Source organism: Hippoglossus stenolepis, chromosome 17, assembly GCF_022539355.2.
Source record: "Hippoglossus stenolepis isolate QCI-W04-F060 chromosome 17, HSTE1.2, whole genome shotgun sequence".
Classification (NCBI taxonomy): Eukaryota; Metazoa; Chordata; class Actinopteri; order Pleuronectiformes; family Pleuronectidae; genus Hippoglossus; species Hippoglossus stenolepis.
In genome coordinates, this window is record NC_061499.1 from 20,718,218 (window position 1) to 20,736,536 (window position 18,319).

The 18,319-nt window shown below is 40.8% G+C and overlaps 1 protein-coding gene across 1 annotated transcript; it reads right to left on the minus strand.

Annotated features, from left to right (window-relative positions):
* Window positions 1-11,991: 11,991 nt before the first annotated feature.
* Window positions 11,992-17,096, minus strand: arl4ab (ADP-ribosylation factor-like 4ab). Its single transcript, XM_035182805.2, has 2 exons — window positions 16,974-17,096; window positions 11,992-15,858 (listed from the first exon to the last, which is right to left on the minus strand). The coding sequence occupies exon 2, from the start codon at window positions 15,771-15,773 to the stop codon at window positions 15,165-15,167; it is 609 nt and encodes a 202-aa protein (XP_035038696.1). The 5' UTR covers window positions 15,774-15,858; window positions 16,974-17,096; the 3' UTR covers window positions 11,992-15,164.
* Between the last annotated feature and the right edge of the window lie 1,223 nt (window positions 17,097-18,319).

The following is an 18,319-nucleotide window of genomic DNA, read 5'->3' on the forward strand; positions in this document are numbered from 1 at the left end:
AGCATTTTACATACAAACAGACATTTGTGAAATTTAGGTAGATGAGAAGAGCTGCATCTTGTCATGTTTGAAAGTCTGTCTGAATATTACAAATATCTGAGAGCCTACATGCATTGCATAAAACTGAAACTGAGGTATTAAAGGGCAATACCTCAACTTGTGCATTTGCATAGTCTTAATATGGTCTGAATACTCACTGTTCAAATGGGTCAGTAAAATTCTGATTGATGCCTTTTCCTCACTTGTTGTTTTACCTTATTGCCACAATCGTTGCCACAGGGTTGTCCCTGGGTTTTCTGGGCCATGGGACTTGTTTCAGAATTGAAATAACTCTGACACAGTTTATCTTTGATTGGCGGTGGAAGTCTCAAAACAGAATATGTGGGGCAACATCAATAATGTCCCATTTTCACTTCATAACAGGTTTAATTTGAACAGGCTTTCTATTCTTATGTGACAAAATAATGTGAATTTCAGTTTTTTTCTGCAGTAAATCGTTCCTCTCCAACATAAGCGCTCTATTGTAACCTTACTGCAGAACTCCAGGCTTGTAGCCTCTCTGCATGATAACAGACTGAGTTACAAAAAAAATAATATTGTCCAGATTCAAAAATAGGTACATCTCTGTCTTTGTATGTGACAAAAGAAATGATTGTTGTTCAGCCACTGGGATTTGAAAACTGTCCCTGCAGAAGGAAGGCATGCTGAAGAATGGCAAGTGCTGTTTGGTCATTTTTAATGTGTTACTCATATCATATAACCAAAAGCTCCATACTGCTGTGAAATTGACCTGGTGTCGAGATTGCGCTGTCAAAGAACAAATGTAATTAAAATTTAAATTTAAAAAGTCATTGGGTTTTCATTCATTTAGAGACTCAATACGATACATAGCTCAAAGAGGCCTAACTTAAGTCCTGCTTAGCAGGAAACAGATAACGGCACACTGTGGTCACTGATAAGCCCAGAGCCACCCTTCTTCTGAAGTGGGAGAGCGTGTACTGTATGTTCTGTTGCACTTTTTATCTCCATTGTGACATGCACTGAACTGACATATTCCAAAACAAATTCTGGAGGGGCTGTAGGTGAGAATGCCTGAATGTCTGAGTCAGTTGTTCCAGACATTTGCCAGAACTATTCCTATGAGGCCTGTAGTAAAATGAAATGTCAGAATGAGCCCATGTGAGAATACAGCAAGAACATCTCCAGAAAACTCACAGTGAGCGCGTGAGCGTGTCGCCTGGGATGCAAAACTGCAAAAGAACCAACAAAAATAACAAATACCTCAGGGTGCAAAAGAGGTGCCGTACATGTAGATGATGCCGAAAAATATGTTAACTTGGAAAGACAACAACATTTGAGAGCTTTTCGTGATCACAGAGAACGCGAGTTGTGATTTCTTCGATGGAATTCAAACGTTATGTCCTGCCTCTTGCATGTTCCGCCCAGGCACCATCTCTTTCCTGATTGCTCTGGAAATGTTCCTGTTGTGTGAACAATCTCCTGCTGCAGAAAATGTCTGGAAAATTGTGTCCCTAGTTCATGTCTGAAAATTGCAATGGTCGAATAAGACCTTTTTTAAGACATAGGCCACCTATTGGACGAGCTGAAGGAGGGGCACCAAGGAGAGACAAAAAGGGGTTTGATTTTAAAAATCCACTTCTTACTGTACTGATCACCAGAAAAGATATGGCTGACACATCATGGTTTATGGTATTATTGGTTGAAAACGTTTTTGTTAGAAAACGCTACTGATATGCCTTCCGTCCACATTACTGAGCTTTAGAGCTGCTAAGAAGTGTGGAAACGCTGCTGGCCCCGCTTTTGTTTGAAAACTTCAGTTCTGAGTTCAGAAACTGAGATTTTTGGAGGCGATGACGTAGATAATAACATCCGCTTGCTGATTGGGTGTTTTCGATCATGACATAACCTTGCTGATTTGTAAAGCTTCTATCACACGACCCCCTTCTGGAAGAAGGCAACATGGATAACCAAGTACAAAGTCATCAAGACTAAAAAAATGCTATATTGATCATTTACCATTTCTAATAGCATGTTCTGCAAATCCCTGATATTGCTTTTTGCCATTGCTGCTTTCTCATTTGTAGCCTTGCTCTTTCTGCAACTTACATATCAATGCTTACGGTTTTCACTGGCAGGAGCAGGCCCAGTGTACGTCAGAGGTCACGTGATATGTGTTTTCAGATGTGTTGTTATTTCAAGGAAATGGAGCCAAAATGCCTATGTGTACAGACATCGTTTTAGCTTGAAAACGCTGTTTCAAACAAAATGTAGTAGTATGGACATAGCCTGAATCTTGACTGGCAGATCAACATTGACATTGTCTGTCTATGGATGTTACAGAGCATATTTACACCGTACTGCACTATACAACCACCATCTGCTGTAAGACATATAAACTGCTCCACTAACTTATACTCAGGTCCACAATGTGCATTGAAAGATGGACAATGTGGGATAAAAACTGTCAAAATAGAACTGAAATGAGTATTGGGTCATATGTAGTCAGGACAGACTGTTACTGATAAAGTCATGCATCTCAGCACAAATGACATACACATTTCTGCACCGATGACCAGGCAGCTGACCATGTACATACAAACATGTGTATACTGATTGCTGGAATTTGATCAAAACCAGGATGTTTTATCTCAGGCTTATGTGTCTGTAAAGCTACTGAGTAACATATTGTATGAGGGTGTACATGACACAGTTAAATAAAGTTAAGTGTGAATTTTCAGGGAGTTTAGTTTTTGTACGCATACAATTCTTCATATGATTAAAAACAAGCAAACCTTGACCTGTGCCTTTGCTGATTGTGGGTCAGAGAAGTTGTTTTGTAGTTTTGATGACTGCAGCTAAAGTGAAACTCCTTGTGCCCTCCTCCCTCTTTCCAAAGGAAAACACATTCCGCCCAGCCATTGTTCTTCTCACTCTGAGGTCATTAACATCAGTGTCGAGGTCGTGCAGCGCAGGAAGAATGACACCAAGGGGAGAGGGGCTTCCTACTGAGACTGGGAATTTACAGTGGTTTAGGAGATTAGCATAATCCCGCCTGTCAACATTTACTTTGACAGATTTATTGACAAGACAAATACTAGAATGAATTGAAAGCAGTGACGTGTGTGTGTGTAGCTGATTTTCACTTTATTTATTTATTTCTGTCAATAGGACACTTAAGCCTTTTTCAGACATGACCTGCGGGTAAAATCCAGGGATTTGGCTATGGAGTTAACCCGCAGTTTGCCTTTCACACATGCTCAACACAGCGGGAGGTTCTCTACATTCACAACAGCGACAAATCCTTCTTATATTATTCAGGCAAGAGGAGAAGCAGCCGGGAGCAGCAGGCAGACATGCGGACAGTGGGGGTCACCATGAACAATACTGGGGTGAACATTCTTTGTCACCTCTTAAGGATTTCTTAAAAATAGTTTTTAATAGGACACAAGTTATGAATGCCATAATGAAAATGTAGCTGCTTCCCTTTAATTTTCTCAAAATATCTTCAATAAAATCACTTGAAACTTTATAAATAGACAGTCGGGGTCACCTTGAACAAGAGTGAGGGGAAATTTATTTGTCACCTCTCAATGACTTGTTTTTATATTATATTTAATAGGATCAACTTATGAATGCCATGTTGACTTTCCCTTTAATTTTCTTAAAAAACATACATATAATGTTTAATTTCACACTTTATAGGGTCTTGAGTGGAAAGCAAATCAAACGTCCATAATAAGTAACATTAAACTTTCAACGTTTTACTTTCTGTCTTTTTTCCTGCTCCAAGCAGCCGAACCGTACCACCACGAATATACACGCATTCATTTTTTCTCAAACGATGGACCACATGATCCCAATAGCAATTCAGACCGACTGGAGCCGTATTGTGGTCAGTACATTAACAGCCCAACACAAAGACGAGGAGGGAAGCATGAAAGCTCAATCTCAATTGATAATGATCTTGTGTGCTGAAAATGTGTGAGTGTGTGCCTGCAGCAGTCAGATTAGCTAGAGTGTGTCATCCTCTGTGTTTTGATGTTTGTACAAATGGTCGACGTGACTCCAACAAGAGGCAGCTGTGGAGCATTAAGAAACAGGCCTGCAGTCCGGTCCAGCTGCTCTTGGCCAGATCACACGTACTGCATCTGGGAGGAATAATATTTTGACTGGACGAGAACATTGTGTGTTTGAAGGAAGGTGTTTCCGCTGGCGGCTGGAGGAGCCCACAACACTTAACCTTTTCATAATAATTACCTAATACGTCTGACTCTGCTAGACACCTGAAAAAGATATCAATACACTGTATATAAGGCTTGATCAAATCTGATATAGAGGATGGCAGATTGTGAGCTCACCAAGATAGTGGACCTGAATATTACAGGATAAATGAGGTCGCAAGCTGCATGAAATCTAAAACAGTTGTTACCCAGAAAGACACACACTAAGGTTCATTCCACACCAGTATTTGATTTCAATGGGTTGGGCCTGAAGGAAAAAAAACAACTTGTATTGTTCTAGTTTGGATTTGCTAATGCATCACTTTACTGAACCCTGTGAGGTCAGAGTGAGAGCCTCCAGATTATCTGCGGACTTTCTCCGCCTGGCCGCCTCGTAGAAAGTCAGCAGAAGGTCGGGAGAATCTGATGTGAGCGGCGGGGTGGGTGTTTGATGGGGGATCTAACACGTGACTCAAAAATGAAAAATATATTGAAAAAACTAAGATCTCAGAATGAAAAAAGCGTTAACATACACGTAGAAGATGGCAACTAAGACATCAAGAGAGCTTTTGGTGATAAATTGCAGACAAAGGGGTCGATGTGCTGTAAACAAAAATATTTGATCTCCGCAGCAGAATTTATACCTTACGTCCTGCCTCTGCTGGCTTAGACCTCACCTGACTCCTCTGGAGGATTTGTTGCTGTTGTGAAGAGAACAATCTTCCAATGGCCGCCTCCTTTGTTGGCCACGTAAATTGCGTTCTCCTATGAAGGCTGCCCCTGAATTGGGACACAGCTATTGGATATATGTATGTTTTTTATAGTACAGAAAAAGAAACCACGACCACCAAGCACTTTATGGGCAAAACAACCTGGGCTCCTCTAAGATCCATGATCAGCCAAAAAATGGCTTCAACAAAGGTAACGCTCAGATAACATGACAAAACAAACATGTCTAAAAGGAAAGATCATCAACTGGGTACAACTGACCCCCCCTCTCAACAGAAACTGACCCTGTCACTTTCACCTGAACCCTCTCTCTGGCTGCTGTGACATCATTAACTGTGCCGCCAAGTCAGAGGAGCTGCTGACAGCTCTACCAGTCCCGGTGTCACCACACCCGGGACAACAGCTGAGCCGAAGGGACAGAGTCTGTGCCATGGAGCTCTCTGTTGTACGTCATTCGCTCTTCTGTGAATTGTACCGGATTTCAACAGTTCCCACCCTCTGGAAACGTCCAGCATGAATCCTGTGCCAAAGAAAACCCTGACCCCATCACAGCTTAATCACTTACAGCCAGTTGCACTTCCCTCAATCACCAAGTGCCTGGAAAAGCTGGTGCAGATCACCATTGTTCCATTACCATCATGTTGTCTCAAACAACTGAGACAACTTAGGGGACATTTTAGCCCAAGTTCTCATTCCCTTCCATCCAACCGCCTACAACACCTGGACTTCAAGCAGCTTTGCCACAATCCTCTTTATCGGAACATTCCACATGATCTATGCTACATCCACACTGATGCTAGGCATCCACTAGTACAGAAAGGAGTTTATCATACAGTATATTACATCCGTAATCTCTAAAATCCTTTTATTACAAAACTTTATTTGTAAAGGGAAATTCTGATAAAAACAAACAGGGCAGACTTATCAGGTGTATTTTAACCTTCCAAATGGCTACACACATTTGAAAATTCAAATTGCATTTATAATATGATTAAAATAGTGTCATATAATAGGTTACCCTGCCCTACAGTGTCAAATGACATTTAATTGTTAGATAAAGGATACTTTCCTGTGCGATTGAACTCAATACCAAAATGTGTCCAAAGGTCTTTGATATACAATTAATGTTGCCTCATATGTTTGGACCCCATGTGTATGAAGTTCAATTGATACAAATGAAGGGTGATGCTACACAAACTGAACATTGTTAACTGTATGTTCACAGTAACTAGACTTCATCAGTCAGATTCTGTACACAGAGATACTGCATTCACAAGAAAATGTGCACAGCAAATCCCCACATCATGTTCTATGATCACAGAGATTTGCCCCTCAGAACTACAGAACCTAAAAATGTTTAATTACAGTTGGAATGTCTTTGAAGTGTGAGCTAGGATTTGTAGCCGGTGTGATTTGTGGCACACAGATCAATTGAAGCCTTTTTTAAGTCCAGCCAAGAACAAGGTGGTGGTGTTTTAACACAGCTTCCATGACGTCTGGGACTGTCAACCTTCATTTCATGAGCCCAAGACCAGAAGGAGAAATCCTGAGGATTAGAGAGAGACACATTTATGTTCTTGGTGAGAGAAACCAGTTTGTTCGATGCAGGTAAAATAAACACGCTGGGCACATTTCAGGTTTCTTTAAAACTTCAAAGTTCCTTTGATTCCAGTTAAACATAGATTATGGCTGCTTCTGTTTAAACAGAGATAAAAGAGAGCAACAGTGGAAAGGGCTAGCAGAGGTCGAGATTATATAACATGTCCCGGCACAGGCTGCTCTCTGCTCTCTGGATGTTTGGAGCGATCAACATCAACACAGCTGGCCTGCAGATGATGGTAGCTGGAGTGAGTCATGTTGAAATCATAGCTGTATAACACTGTGTGTAATAGTTTAAACTGTGGGGACTTCTACATATAAGAAATGATGCAGCTGACTGTAATAATAACATGATATACACAAAAAATATATCATATATTTAAATGGTTGAACAAATCCCAGATATGGGCCAAAACACAAAATCATCTCTCTGTTCCAGTGGTCTGCGTCTACATTCATCTAACATGTTCCAAACAGATGATTTCCACACACACTCACACAAACAGAATGACTGACAAGTAGCCATCTTTATATAGTTCATATATTTCCTCAAGCAGGTAAAGAACGGCCTCTGTGTTGATGGATGGTAGATGGTTCCTTCATCTGATCAAAATTAAAATGTGTCCAAATTTGTGCTTTTGATCAAGTGCCAGCATCAGCTCTGCTTATTCCTAATTCACAAATATTGTCATGTTTAAATACTAACATCGTGAATATGCTAAACTGTAAAGTGAGTTGACTTAGTCACTGGGAACATTTGGCTCAACACACTGCTGCACAGTGGGCTGTATTGGTCGGGACATATTGTGTGAAGTGAGACAGTGTGACAAGAAATCCAAGGAGACCAGTTGGACTAACCAATGATTGTGTCTTAAGGCTCCACAGCACTGCACAAGTTCTTGTAATAATCAAGCAGGACTTGACTGTCCTGCATCATTTCCACTATTTACCTTTCATCATGGTGACTAAGAGCTAAAGAGCAGATATATGATGTTCAACATGAAAAAGCAGTCTAGCCGGAATGTGAGTTGCATGTGGTTGGCCAGAACGTCGTCTTGGTGGATGGCATCACATTGCTCTGTAAATAAAGCAATCCAGGTTCAATTATTTTGCTGGACACCGAGGACATGCAATCCTCAGGTTGGTTTGAAAACAGCTTAAGTTTTATAACATAGTGCTGTTTTTGGTCTGAATACCTGTCAAGGGTTCCCAGGGGCTGAACTGATTGATGAACACTGCTGATTTAGATATTCTTACAGATATTCTATTATTATGTATCTGAGGATAGTCTTAGAGGCAAAGTCATGGGGTCATGTAAATAAAGAAGGGTTCATTCGCCAGGGAGTGTGGATGTATTTTAGTTCATGACAATATGCCAAGAAGTATCTTAGAGTTAAAAGTTGGATGGACAGATCAACCGACCCTCTTCCCAATGGCAGTATTTGTGACAATAGAGTAATTGGTGATAATTGTCCCACTCTTGCTTCACTCAGTGTTTGAGGGTTGAGTACGGCTGGGTTTCGGGGGTGGGGTTGCAGTGGCAGACAGCCCGGCTCTTCTCAGGAAACCAAGGCAGGCAGGGAGTGGTTCCTCTTTCCTTATCTCCTTTCCTGTCCTCCACTATGATCATCGCAGTGTTTACACCCTTCGCAGCTCACACTGACTGGGGATCAGATTAGCAGTTCACACAGTCATCAATCAGCTTGAACAGACCCCACAGACCTCACATCCCTCCTGCTGGATACACACTCTTCAGATGGATTGTTGGGCTTTCATAGACCATTTCCTCAGCAATAAGAAAGAGGGCCATCAAAGACTGGACCACTGGGTGTGGCTGCAATACACAAACACAGCTATATACTTTTCATGTTGGTGAAGTAACTACGGGATAGTGTTGTTTTTATTTTTATATTGGATTCTGGAAGGGGAAAAAAGTATTTGATTTACAGGCCAAAACAGGAGGAAAACTTGCCACAACTCAAGCCCTTACTTGATCAAAAGGGATGGAATTGATTGGCCCACAGCTCCTCAGGGCAGTGTCCTCACGATCCTGGATTAGTAACTGTAACAGTTAAAGTTACAGGCAAAAATGTAACTACAAATTATAAACATGTGGCGGACATTGAGAAATTGTCTCCACGGGCCATTCTGGTCCCTGACCTGATCATTTGAGACCCCTGGTTGAGTGTTAAGTCACATGATCAGATGCCTGATTCCATTCAGATTTCCATTTCTATATATGAGCAGATCTGAAAAATGGGCTGTTCACCCCAGAGAGAAAGTTTTTTTTCTTAAGTCTTGCTGTCTTTAGTTCTCAGTACATTTGTGGCCTCTTTCTGAATCTCTCTGATGTGGATTTTAATACTTTACTTTCAGATATCAGCCTAACTGATTCTTTTCATCTGTATTAGAGCTTTGTCAAGGCACTGCTGGGCTGCTTCTCATTAAAAGCTTGCCAATCGGGAGACGTTTCGTTTTCACCAAGTTAGCAGAGTTTCTTGAGCAAATGGTATTATTCATTCAAATCCGATCCAATCAACCACGTGCTGACATATCCTGTGCTATTTGGTGAGTGAATGAGATTGAATCAATGAAGGGAGGTATGGCACAAACCGAAACAGTCACAGTGTTCTGAAGATGAGCTGCAGCTGACAGACTGTGGTTTCGGTTTGTGAGCAGCTCTTCTCCAACACACCATCAAGGCCAACAACCTAACCTTTCAGTGCTGTGCCATGTCATAACACTTGCACTGCACCATGGTGGGTCAACTGCTCACTGCTGTTCATATCATGGCTCCGAACATTTACTTCCTCTATGATGGAAAATGCCTACATGGCTCAAATGAGAGTCTTTGTTCTGCCTACTCTTTAGAGTCTTGTCTTGTTGAGATTGTGAAAACATCAGGGTGCTCCAGGCAACATGGATGTGTGCTGGTTGTCAGAAATCCATGGTCACATTAATAACTTAAAATCTGTTTCCAGCTCAGTCAGATCACTGAAACCAAATAATTTCTGGTTCTTTAACTGGTTCTATTGAGTTTTTTTTAAATTTATTTTGGTTCTAACAAGAGAACCCACCCATGTTTCCACAAGTTTTGAGCAGAACCGTTGTGCTCTCGAGGTTGCATAATACATCTAGCTAAACAATCAGACACACACTGATAACACTACCTGAAAACCTGCTATTTTTTGGTTCTAGCTCGGAATTTGGTCAAAATGCTCCGAATGGTTAAAAATGATTATGATTTCTGTTAATGACTGCATTAACAGAAATTGAAACTTTTCCATGTTGGTAGTAAAGGGGCATAAGATGGTCTAAATAGTTTATATCAGTTTATATCAGGAAAAATATTCAAAACTACAAACTCTGGAATGGACCAGATTTATTTTCTAATAAAAGACAAATACCTTGCACACATACACTTGTGTAACCTGGTAGAGATGATGTGTTTGTGTCGAAGCTGTTCCCTCTGCTGACTTATAAATCAACTGCTAATCAGTCCTGGATCAAAGTGAAGAGTTGCGACCAGTGTGTGTGTGTGTCCTGTGTGTAATCCAGATCAGGCCAGCTGATGTGAATGTTTGGCGACAAGTGACCCGTGAAACCCTCTGTCACTGTGCTGAAGCTGTATTGGTCATATCCTGCAGCCAAGGGCCATGGGAGGAGGGCGGGGCTCAACCTGGCATGCCACCCTGCCCATTGTGAGCTTTGTGCAATGGAAAATATAGTGTCGCTGGTCAGGAGCCACATTGGTGTAAAGGAAGGATGCTGCTGATATGAGGGGGGCATCAGAAAGCTCTGTGCATAGTCAGCCCTAATGAGGATTTGAACTTTTCTATGTATCATTATTATTCGGATACCCCCATAAACCATGGTGATGAAATATAGATCAAAACAATACAATGTTTTCCTTCCCACTTTATGCAAGGATCCAACAGTTGCAAACTTATTAGAATTGGCATGAATAACTTCTCATTTTAAATTCATTTTGAGGTGGTTGGACTCAGCTGAGCATGCTGGGAAGCCAGCCTGCCCACATATTTCATTTTTTCTCTGAAACAGCTACGGTATGTGTCACTTTCAACCCCATTATTCCTGGCTGGATGGCCAGGAGGCATAGTGTGCATGGAACTGTACCAAATGACTAAGCCTCCAGCCCACTAGAAAAAAAATCTAACAGAAATCAGACCTTAACAGTTTGTGTGCTCCCTCCATCCCCCCCCCCTCCTCATACTCCATAATCTCCTTCCTCCATGTGCTTGTGCCTGGTATTGTTCTCAAAGCAGACCCCGTCTGAGCCAGAGCTGCCCTCACTACTCTGAAAACACACTGAGCACAGCTCCCAGAACTAACAGTGCACCACAAACTGACACATGTCAGAGCTGCTGCTTTCTGTACCATCCAAAGAAACTGTACAGAATTCACACCAAACTGCATTCAGACGATTGAGAATTCAATGTGTCCCTGCTGGCTCGGACACATAATTCAGGACGATCTTAATCCTGTGGATCATCTTGTGAATTTGTGCTGCACGGACCTCATGTAAATTGAATTCACTGTAACCTCACTCAACTGTATGTTGACTCCATTTGTCTGGAAAGACTGTTTTTGGAACACGTTAAACATTTGTTTGTTTAATATTCACATATTAAGGAGCTTTTACAAATCCCAAGAAATTTGTAGGTTTCACATCGCCAGCGAATAAGCCAGGTGTATGAAACTAGCATGGGAATGTAACCCTCTGTATGCTGTATGCCTTGTTCTGATAATTTTGATGAGTGATAGTGAAATTGTCCAGATTAATTTATATCCTTATATTTGTATTGTAAAAAAAAGCTATACCTATTTATCAACACGTGAGGATGCATAATATTTAATGTTATATGTTGGTATGAGGTAAGAGCCAATCACGGTTAGTTGATGAATTTATGGGAATAGTGTTGAAACTTCATTTCGGCTTCATGTAGTCTGGATTTAATAGTTTGTCATGAAATACAATTATTGTAGGGTTTTAAGGAAATTTTGGGGATTTTGGCAAACAACAGTGAGACAAACCATTGCAGAGATTACAGCTAAAAAGTGCTGGTGAGTGTCAAAGTCAATTCTCACAGGTTATGTTTGTGAACCAACTCTAAAAACCTGAGTTAAGCAACATTAAAATGCCACTGGCTGCTGAAAAGGGAAGAGTCATGTTTTTTCAGGTGCTGGAATATATTATGGATTATTATGTTTCAATCTTTCTATACAAAACAGAACAAATTTCCAGATTAAGCAAAGTAAATGGGATTCTTAAAAGTTCCTTTTGAGCACATCTGCTCAAGGTCCACTTACTCCCTTTTTTTGAGACTGTGACAAGTAATCAAACTCAGTCTACTGATAATAATGATACAATGTTATATTCAGAAAAACTCGTAGGCAGACCTTGAGTTTAGATATTTTTATTCTGGTTAAAATGCTCATTTCAAGATCAAGAGTTAAATTAGGCTCAATTCGAATGGATTTCTTGATCACAGAGGTTCAACAAAATTGCGACAAAATGTTTTAACCACAATCTAACAATTATCTTTATCTAATTCTTTTGGCAACCGTGGGGGTAAACTGTAGAACATTTGGCTTTTAAGCAACAGTGTCTTAAATCTCTAAGGATTAGCAGATAATATAAATAGATGCAGTGTTTTGTCCCTCATTAGCTTTCGTTTGAATATTCATATTGCAACAAGCTTATGTTCCGGGCGCTGAGAGGATAAAGTGGTGCACAGTGTAGGAGAAAGTCACCTCGTTTTCCTTAGAAAGCAGCCCCGACTCTTTTGCTGTGTCAGTTACACATACACCAACATGTGGAGAGGAAACCTGGAGCCTGGTGGACTCTGAGCTGATCAAGAGCACCGGTGAGATAAAGAAACAAAAACAGTCGCTGTGTCACCAGCCTGTTGTTGCTTTTATTCCAAGTGAACAAAGTGGATCAAAACACATAAATATCAAACCCCTGCCAAACAGAGTGGGGGAGTGAAATCTGGGAACAGTAAGATGTGTAAAACGCTTCCTTTGAAGCAAAGTTTCACCTCTTTCACTTCTAGAATCACAATTCTCGTCAGTGTCCATTTGAGGTTCGGGACAAGGACCACTAAAGTGCATTCAGGCGCGGGCTCGGCGTGGTCAGATAGGTGAGACTGGCTCGGACACCAGCCTGTATCTGAGGACGGACACTCGACAGGGGACTATTCCTGCTGGGCCAGCTGAGCCTGTCGATTAACACGTTTACACATCCACAAGACACACGTACATGGAGCGATGTTGGTGATGAAGTCACAGCTTCTCCCAGCAGCCAATCATTCTCTCCTGTTACAGCCACGAGGAGACAACTGGTGGCTCGTACACTGTTTTTAAAATCATCTATTTTGTATTGACCTGTTATTCATTTATCTAATTAGCCAACTACAAAATCTTTCATCACAGTTTATAATTGTTTATTATTCGTTATTTACATGACTTAAAAACTGAAACATAGACTATAACAGAGGCAAGTGAGTGAAACTGAATCTATGATTGACAAATGCGGTTATATTAAATCAGACTGATGGTTATTGATAGCTAACTACCGAGCATTAATGCAGAATCACTGTAAACAGCAGTGTTAGGTTATACCAATGTTATGTGGTGAGCTCACTATTGTTAGCTACGGAATGTTGACTTGCAGGGAGGGCAAACTAATGTTAGCGCACTAGCTAATTTTACATAATATATTGCAAATGATGAAAATGGGTTTCAAATCCAGGCTGCTGAATGTTAAATTCATACTACTCAATCTTTCAGCAGATAGATTCAGATTTAAGTATCATTACGAGCATTTTAGTCTTTTATTTATGAAAAACAAATGTATGGATGCATATGTTTATACATATAGCATTTGATCAAGTTATGTTATGTTGAAAATTAGCCAGCTGACACACTACCAATACTACATGTTTAGGGGCAATAATTAAGGTTTTCAAGTTTAATCCTGATAATATATCAGGTGATATATTAACAACTTCAAGCTTCTTTGGCATCTAACTGACTTTAAACTGTGTAACTTTCAATCATCAACCACAACTAAGGTCATGTACTGGTACAGAGCAACTAGCAGCCTTGTACTAATAAAAAACCGAGCAGTGTGTCTGCACTGCACTCTGATCTTTTGTTGCAACTGTCAGTGAAAATAAAATGGACTCTCCTTCCCCTCACTGCTGTTTACTTCATGTCGGAGTTGAGTGACGAGTTTAAAAACAAGTGTTTCTTCACTCTGAAGGACTGACACCAAAACCCTGACATTTAACACCGATGTGTTGTGAAGACTTTCTGCTGTGGCTGTGCTCAGATTAGTCAATTGTTGTGCATCACTGTATTTAGTACACCACCATCAATCTTCATGTAAACTTCTGGACTCACACTGTAACATGGATACAAAATACTGTCACTTTACTGCAGGGGTGTAATGAGCATTTACTCCCATGACTGTGACAAAAAGTCACTTGCTGTGTACTATGTGAGTATTTTGGGTAATGTTATTCTTAAGTATTGTACTTTGATACTTTAGGGACTTCACAGTGAATGCGGCTCAAATAATGACATTCAGACAAGTGAATACAACAACAAATCCACTGACTGTCATAGCTTCCTGTCAAGAGGAGACCATAGATCACTATGCTGCTTAGCAATGTAGCGCTGTGTGCGTGTGTACTACACAGTCAGGGAGGACTGTGCACACTTTCTTTTTGTTAATCTTACATGTATTTGTTGAGCTTATATTGTTAATATTGCTTTTGGTCATAGTGATGCTTTATTCTGCTGTTTCTACTTGGATTTATGGAAACCTGCCATATATTTTCATTTATTGATCTTCATTATTGTTTAATATTCTGAGTTTTGTCCTCTTTTTTCTGGATTATTCTAGTAAGGCCATAGGAAGGTGTAATCTGTGTCTTTAAAGAAGGAATGTATCACAAGGGCTCTGTATCGTTCTGATAAGGGAACAGTGTATATGCCTTTCTACCTTAAAGCTATAACGCTCTTTAAAGTCCCTCTGACCTACTCAATCTGAGTACACAAGTTAACAGTACTTTCACTTAAGTACAACTATCCAGTACTCTGTCCACCCCAGCTACACTGGCGTTTGCCACTTTGATGTTTATTTTATTTTTTTCAAATATGGCTCAATCTGTAATCTTAACTCAAGCTTTGACTAAATACAAATTCAAAGACTGGAGAAGCAGCATGTGTTTTAACAAATTACATAAAACAGAAAAGTCAGAGCTCATTGTCCCTCACTAAGACTTCAGTGTAAACTTCATAGTTTGCTTCTGTATAGCATAATACTGTACTGCCTTTACGGGAGAGTCCACGGGGCAAAAATCAATCCCACGGTCCTCCTCTGGAGCCAAACGATGGCTGACTCCAACAGTTCCACGGGAATGCTCAAACTCAGCTGGGCAGACTTGAGAGGGGAAGCCTAACTGGACAGGAATAGTTTTGTCTCTTTTCTTAGCAAACACAATAAACTTTTCTGATGTTGCCTCAGAATCCTGCTCACATGTTGTAGTTCCCACTCTCAGCACATCATCTCTTCTTCTTCTTCTGTTGCCGCAGCATCTTCCTCCTCTTCATGATCATGGCGTGCAGCTTCTGCAGACCTTCCTGCAGCCCCTCGCCAATGATAGCACAGGCGGGCTGTAGGTGCCAGGGTGTGGCCGTGCTGAGCTCGCCCAGAGCCAACATACTCTCCATCTCAGCCAGACTGAGCGAGTTCCTCAGATCCTGCTTGTTAGCCACCACCAGAACTGGCACGCCCTGGTTCTCTGCCAGCCGCGTGATCTTGTGCAGCTCCGTCTTGGCCTCCTCTATGCGCTCCGCATCCACAGAGTCCACCACGAACACGATGCCATCTGCACAGCGCGTGTAAGACCGCCACAGCGGCCGCAGCTTCTCCTGGCCTCCGACATCCCAGAAGTGGAAGGACGCCGTCCGTCGACTGCCTTTGATTGACACTTTGATCTTCTCTGTGTTAAAACCCTTGGTTGGGACAGTGTTCACGAACTCATTGAAGCGCAGACGATAAAGCACGGTGGTCTTGCCCGCACAGTCCAGTCCTAAAATGACAATGTGAAGAGCCTGGAAGGAAGGGAGGCATGGGAGGAGAGAGTGATGGTCCGATAATCCGTTCCCCATCTTGGCACACACAGCAGGAGAAGCCTCCACCAAAAATATTCAGCACACCGGCTTTTATTCCCCCGGGGGACTGCAGCTCTCAAGCCTGGCGGGGTCAACACAGTATGCATAATGAGTCAAAGCACACAAACACCCACCACCCCATTGCTTCACAAAAGACCAAGCACCCCACAAGTAACTAAACCCCCATCTCCCTTCACACTACACATCCTCACATTATTCTGGCAGAGAGATGAATAAGAAAATAAAAGATGAATGAGAAATAAAACAGCAAGGTGGATAACAGCTCATTTGCACATGTAGCGCCACAGCAGCCACCAGGGATTTCATAGGCTAATTTCTATTCAGCCTGTGAATCACTTAACAACAGGATGGAGGCTTTTGAATTTCAGTGAAATCTCAGATTGAGTTGATCATCCAGTCTTCAGGGACAGATCAGAGGAGGGCTGTTCTTACAACAGCAGCACAGCACTCTGACAGGGAGGAATACAGTGGCTTTAAAAAGGAAAAGAAGATGTTGCTCGGCAACACACACTGACTTGTCTCCTATATGCGGGGAGGATAAAGCGAATTTCAATTACAAATGTTATTTAAATTAATAAATCCTTGCCTATCTGCGGACACACACATTTGGTCAATCATAATTCAACAATAATAATGATAATCAACATTTAACTGCAATAAATTAACGACTTTCTCCGTTGGTGTGCTGCGTGTCTGTGGAGGGAGACCGAGGATTGCGTTAACAGGTGAATTGCCACAATAAGTGGAAACTGGACACTTAATAATAACAAAGACAAATCAATGTTTCTTGGTGTAGCCTAATAGATTTAATCCGAATTAAACGATGGAGCAAATGTGTCTACTCACAGAAAACACGACGGATGAAGCCGCCTAATTTAGGAGCCTGGCTCTGTGCTAAAACCAGAGCTCAGGCTCCATTCGAGGCTGTGATGCCAACAAGTGTTAAAAACCCACACCAGTCACATTGGCTTTACTGGGCCCAGTGTTGGTGACAGTTAGATTTCATGACATGAGGCGTGACAGTAACATGACAACACAGACAACAGGTTTGTTTCATTAAAGGAACATTTCATTCTAGCTGCTTAAATATAAATATATTAAATACATATTTTAACAGCAGACATGCTTTTCTACACTTGAAGGCGCATTTCAGAGTTATCATCACAGGAAACTTACCAGCACGATGTTGATGTTAATCCATGACACACAGACAGCGTGTCCAGGCTCTGCTGTGTCTCTGATCATGTCCTCACGTCAACTGAGGCTCCTCATCTGGAGACTCTCTCTCCTCCACAGCAGCGTCCAGCTGGCAGAGTGCAACCCACCACTTCCGTCACTGCTTTTCAAAATAAACTACGACTTATGCAATAGCTAAATAGGAGCCATTGAACTCCAAGTGCCGTGAACTGTCATATCATTATTGTATTTTATTCTATTGTTATTTTATTATTTTATACATTTCTATCGATCTTATTGGTATTATTTATTTTGTATCATTTTTTATCATTTTACTCATTCAACTTAATTAATTATTAATATTTATAAAAATGTGATCCTTTCTTTTACCTCTATTAATCTCTCTACCTCTTTGTTTGTAATGCCCCGGTACAGCATCTTGAATCTAGCACTGTGTATGAAATGTGGTTTATAAATAAAACTGCCTTGCCTTTACTCGTTTTATTTATTAATTTGGTCAAACTACTGTGAAAAGAGGGCGGAAAAAACTCACAGCTGACCAACTTGATTTGTCCATAAAATATAGCACTTATCCAATTCATTTTTTTATTATTTATTGAAATTTATTTTTAAATACAATTTAATGTCATGACATAGCACAACAACTCATTAAACTTTAAGTATTTATTGGTCTCATATTTATTGTTTGTGTTTTTATTGGTTGTGTGTCCTCTGTTGTATTTTTAACTAGTTGTTCCTGTAAATTTGCACTTGCACAATGACAATAAAGGCTCTCTATTCTACTCTATTCTATATACACTGTTTACTGACCTGTTGTTTCACATGGTCTTTTATGTATAGAGATATGTCTACCTTTGTAAGGATCAGACAAAAATAAGTTTTTTCCATCTGTTTTTTGGTTGTGGGGTTTCTAAAATAGTCCTCCCAGAGCAGATGGAAATTACACAATTCAAGCATATACACAATAATACACATTTATTCAACAATTATTGTTTGAATCTGGAAAAGACTCGAGCACATTTGCTCCACTATGTGGGCTGCATTCCATTTTTGATTCCATTGTTTCATTCAATATATAATCTAACTATGCCATAACTTCTTGTGGTAGACACCATATGCTTTTCAGCCATATGCTTTTATTGTGACGGAATGATGATTATATTTCCGGTTGTAGTCTTCCTGACAGTGGTTGACTTGATGCCGCTACATTTCGCGGTCTGATTGGTTTGTGGACAACGCCTGCCGCGGCCACGCGCACAATTCAAGCACACGCTCACGCACGTCACCTGTTTCTCTCACTCAAAAACACGGCAACCTCCTAAAAA

Bases quoted from the DNA above. Each gene is read 5' to 3' on its own strand.
- arl4ab (XM_035182805.2), bottom strand. From the start codon at position 15,773: ATGGGGAACGGATTATCGGACCATCACTCTCTCCTCCCATGCCTCCCT.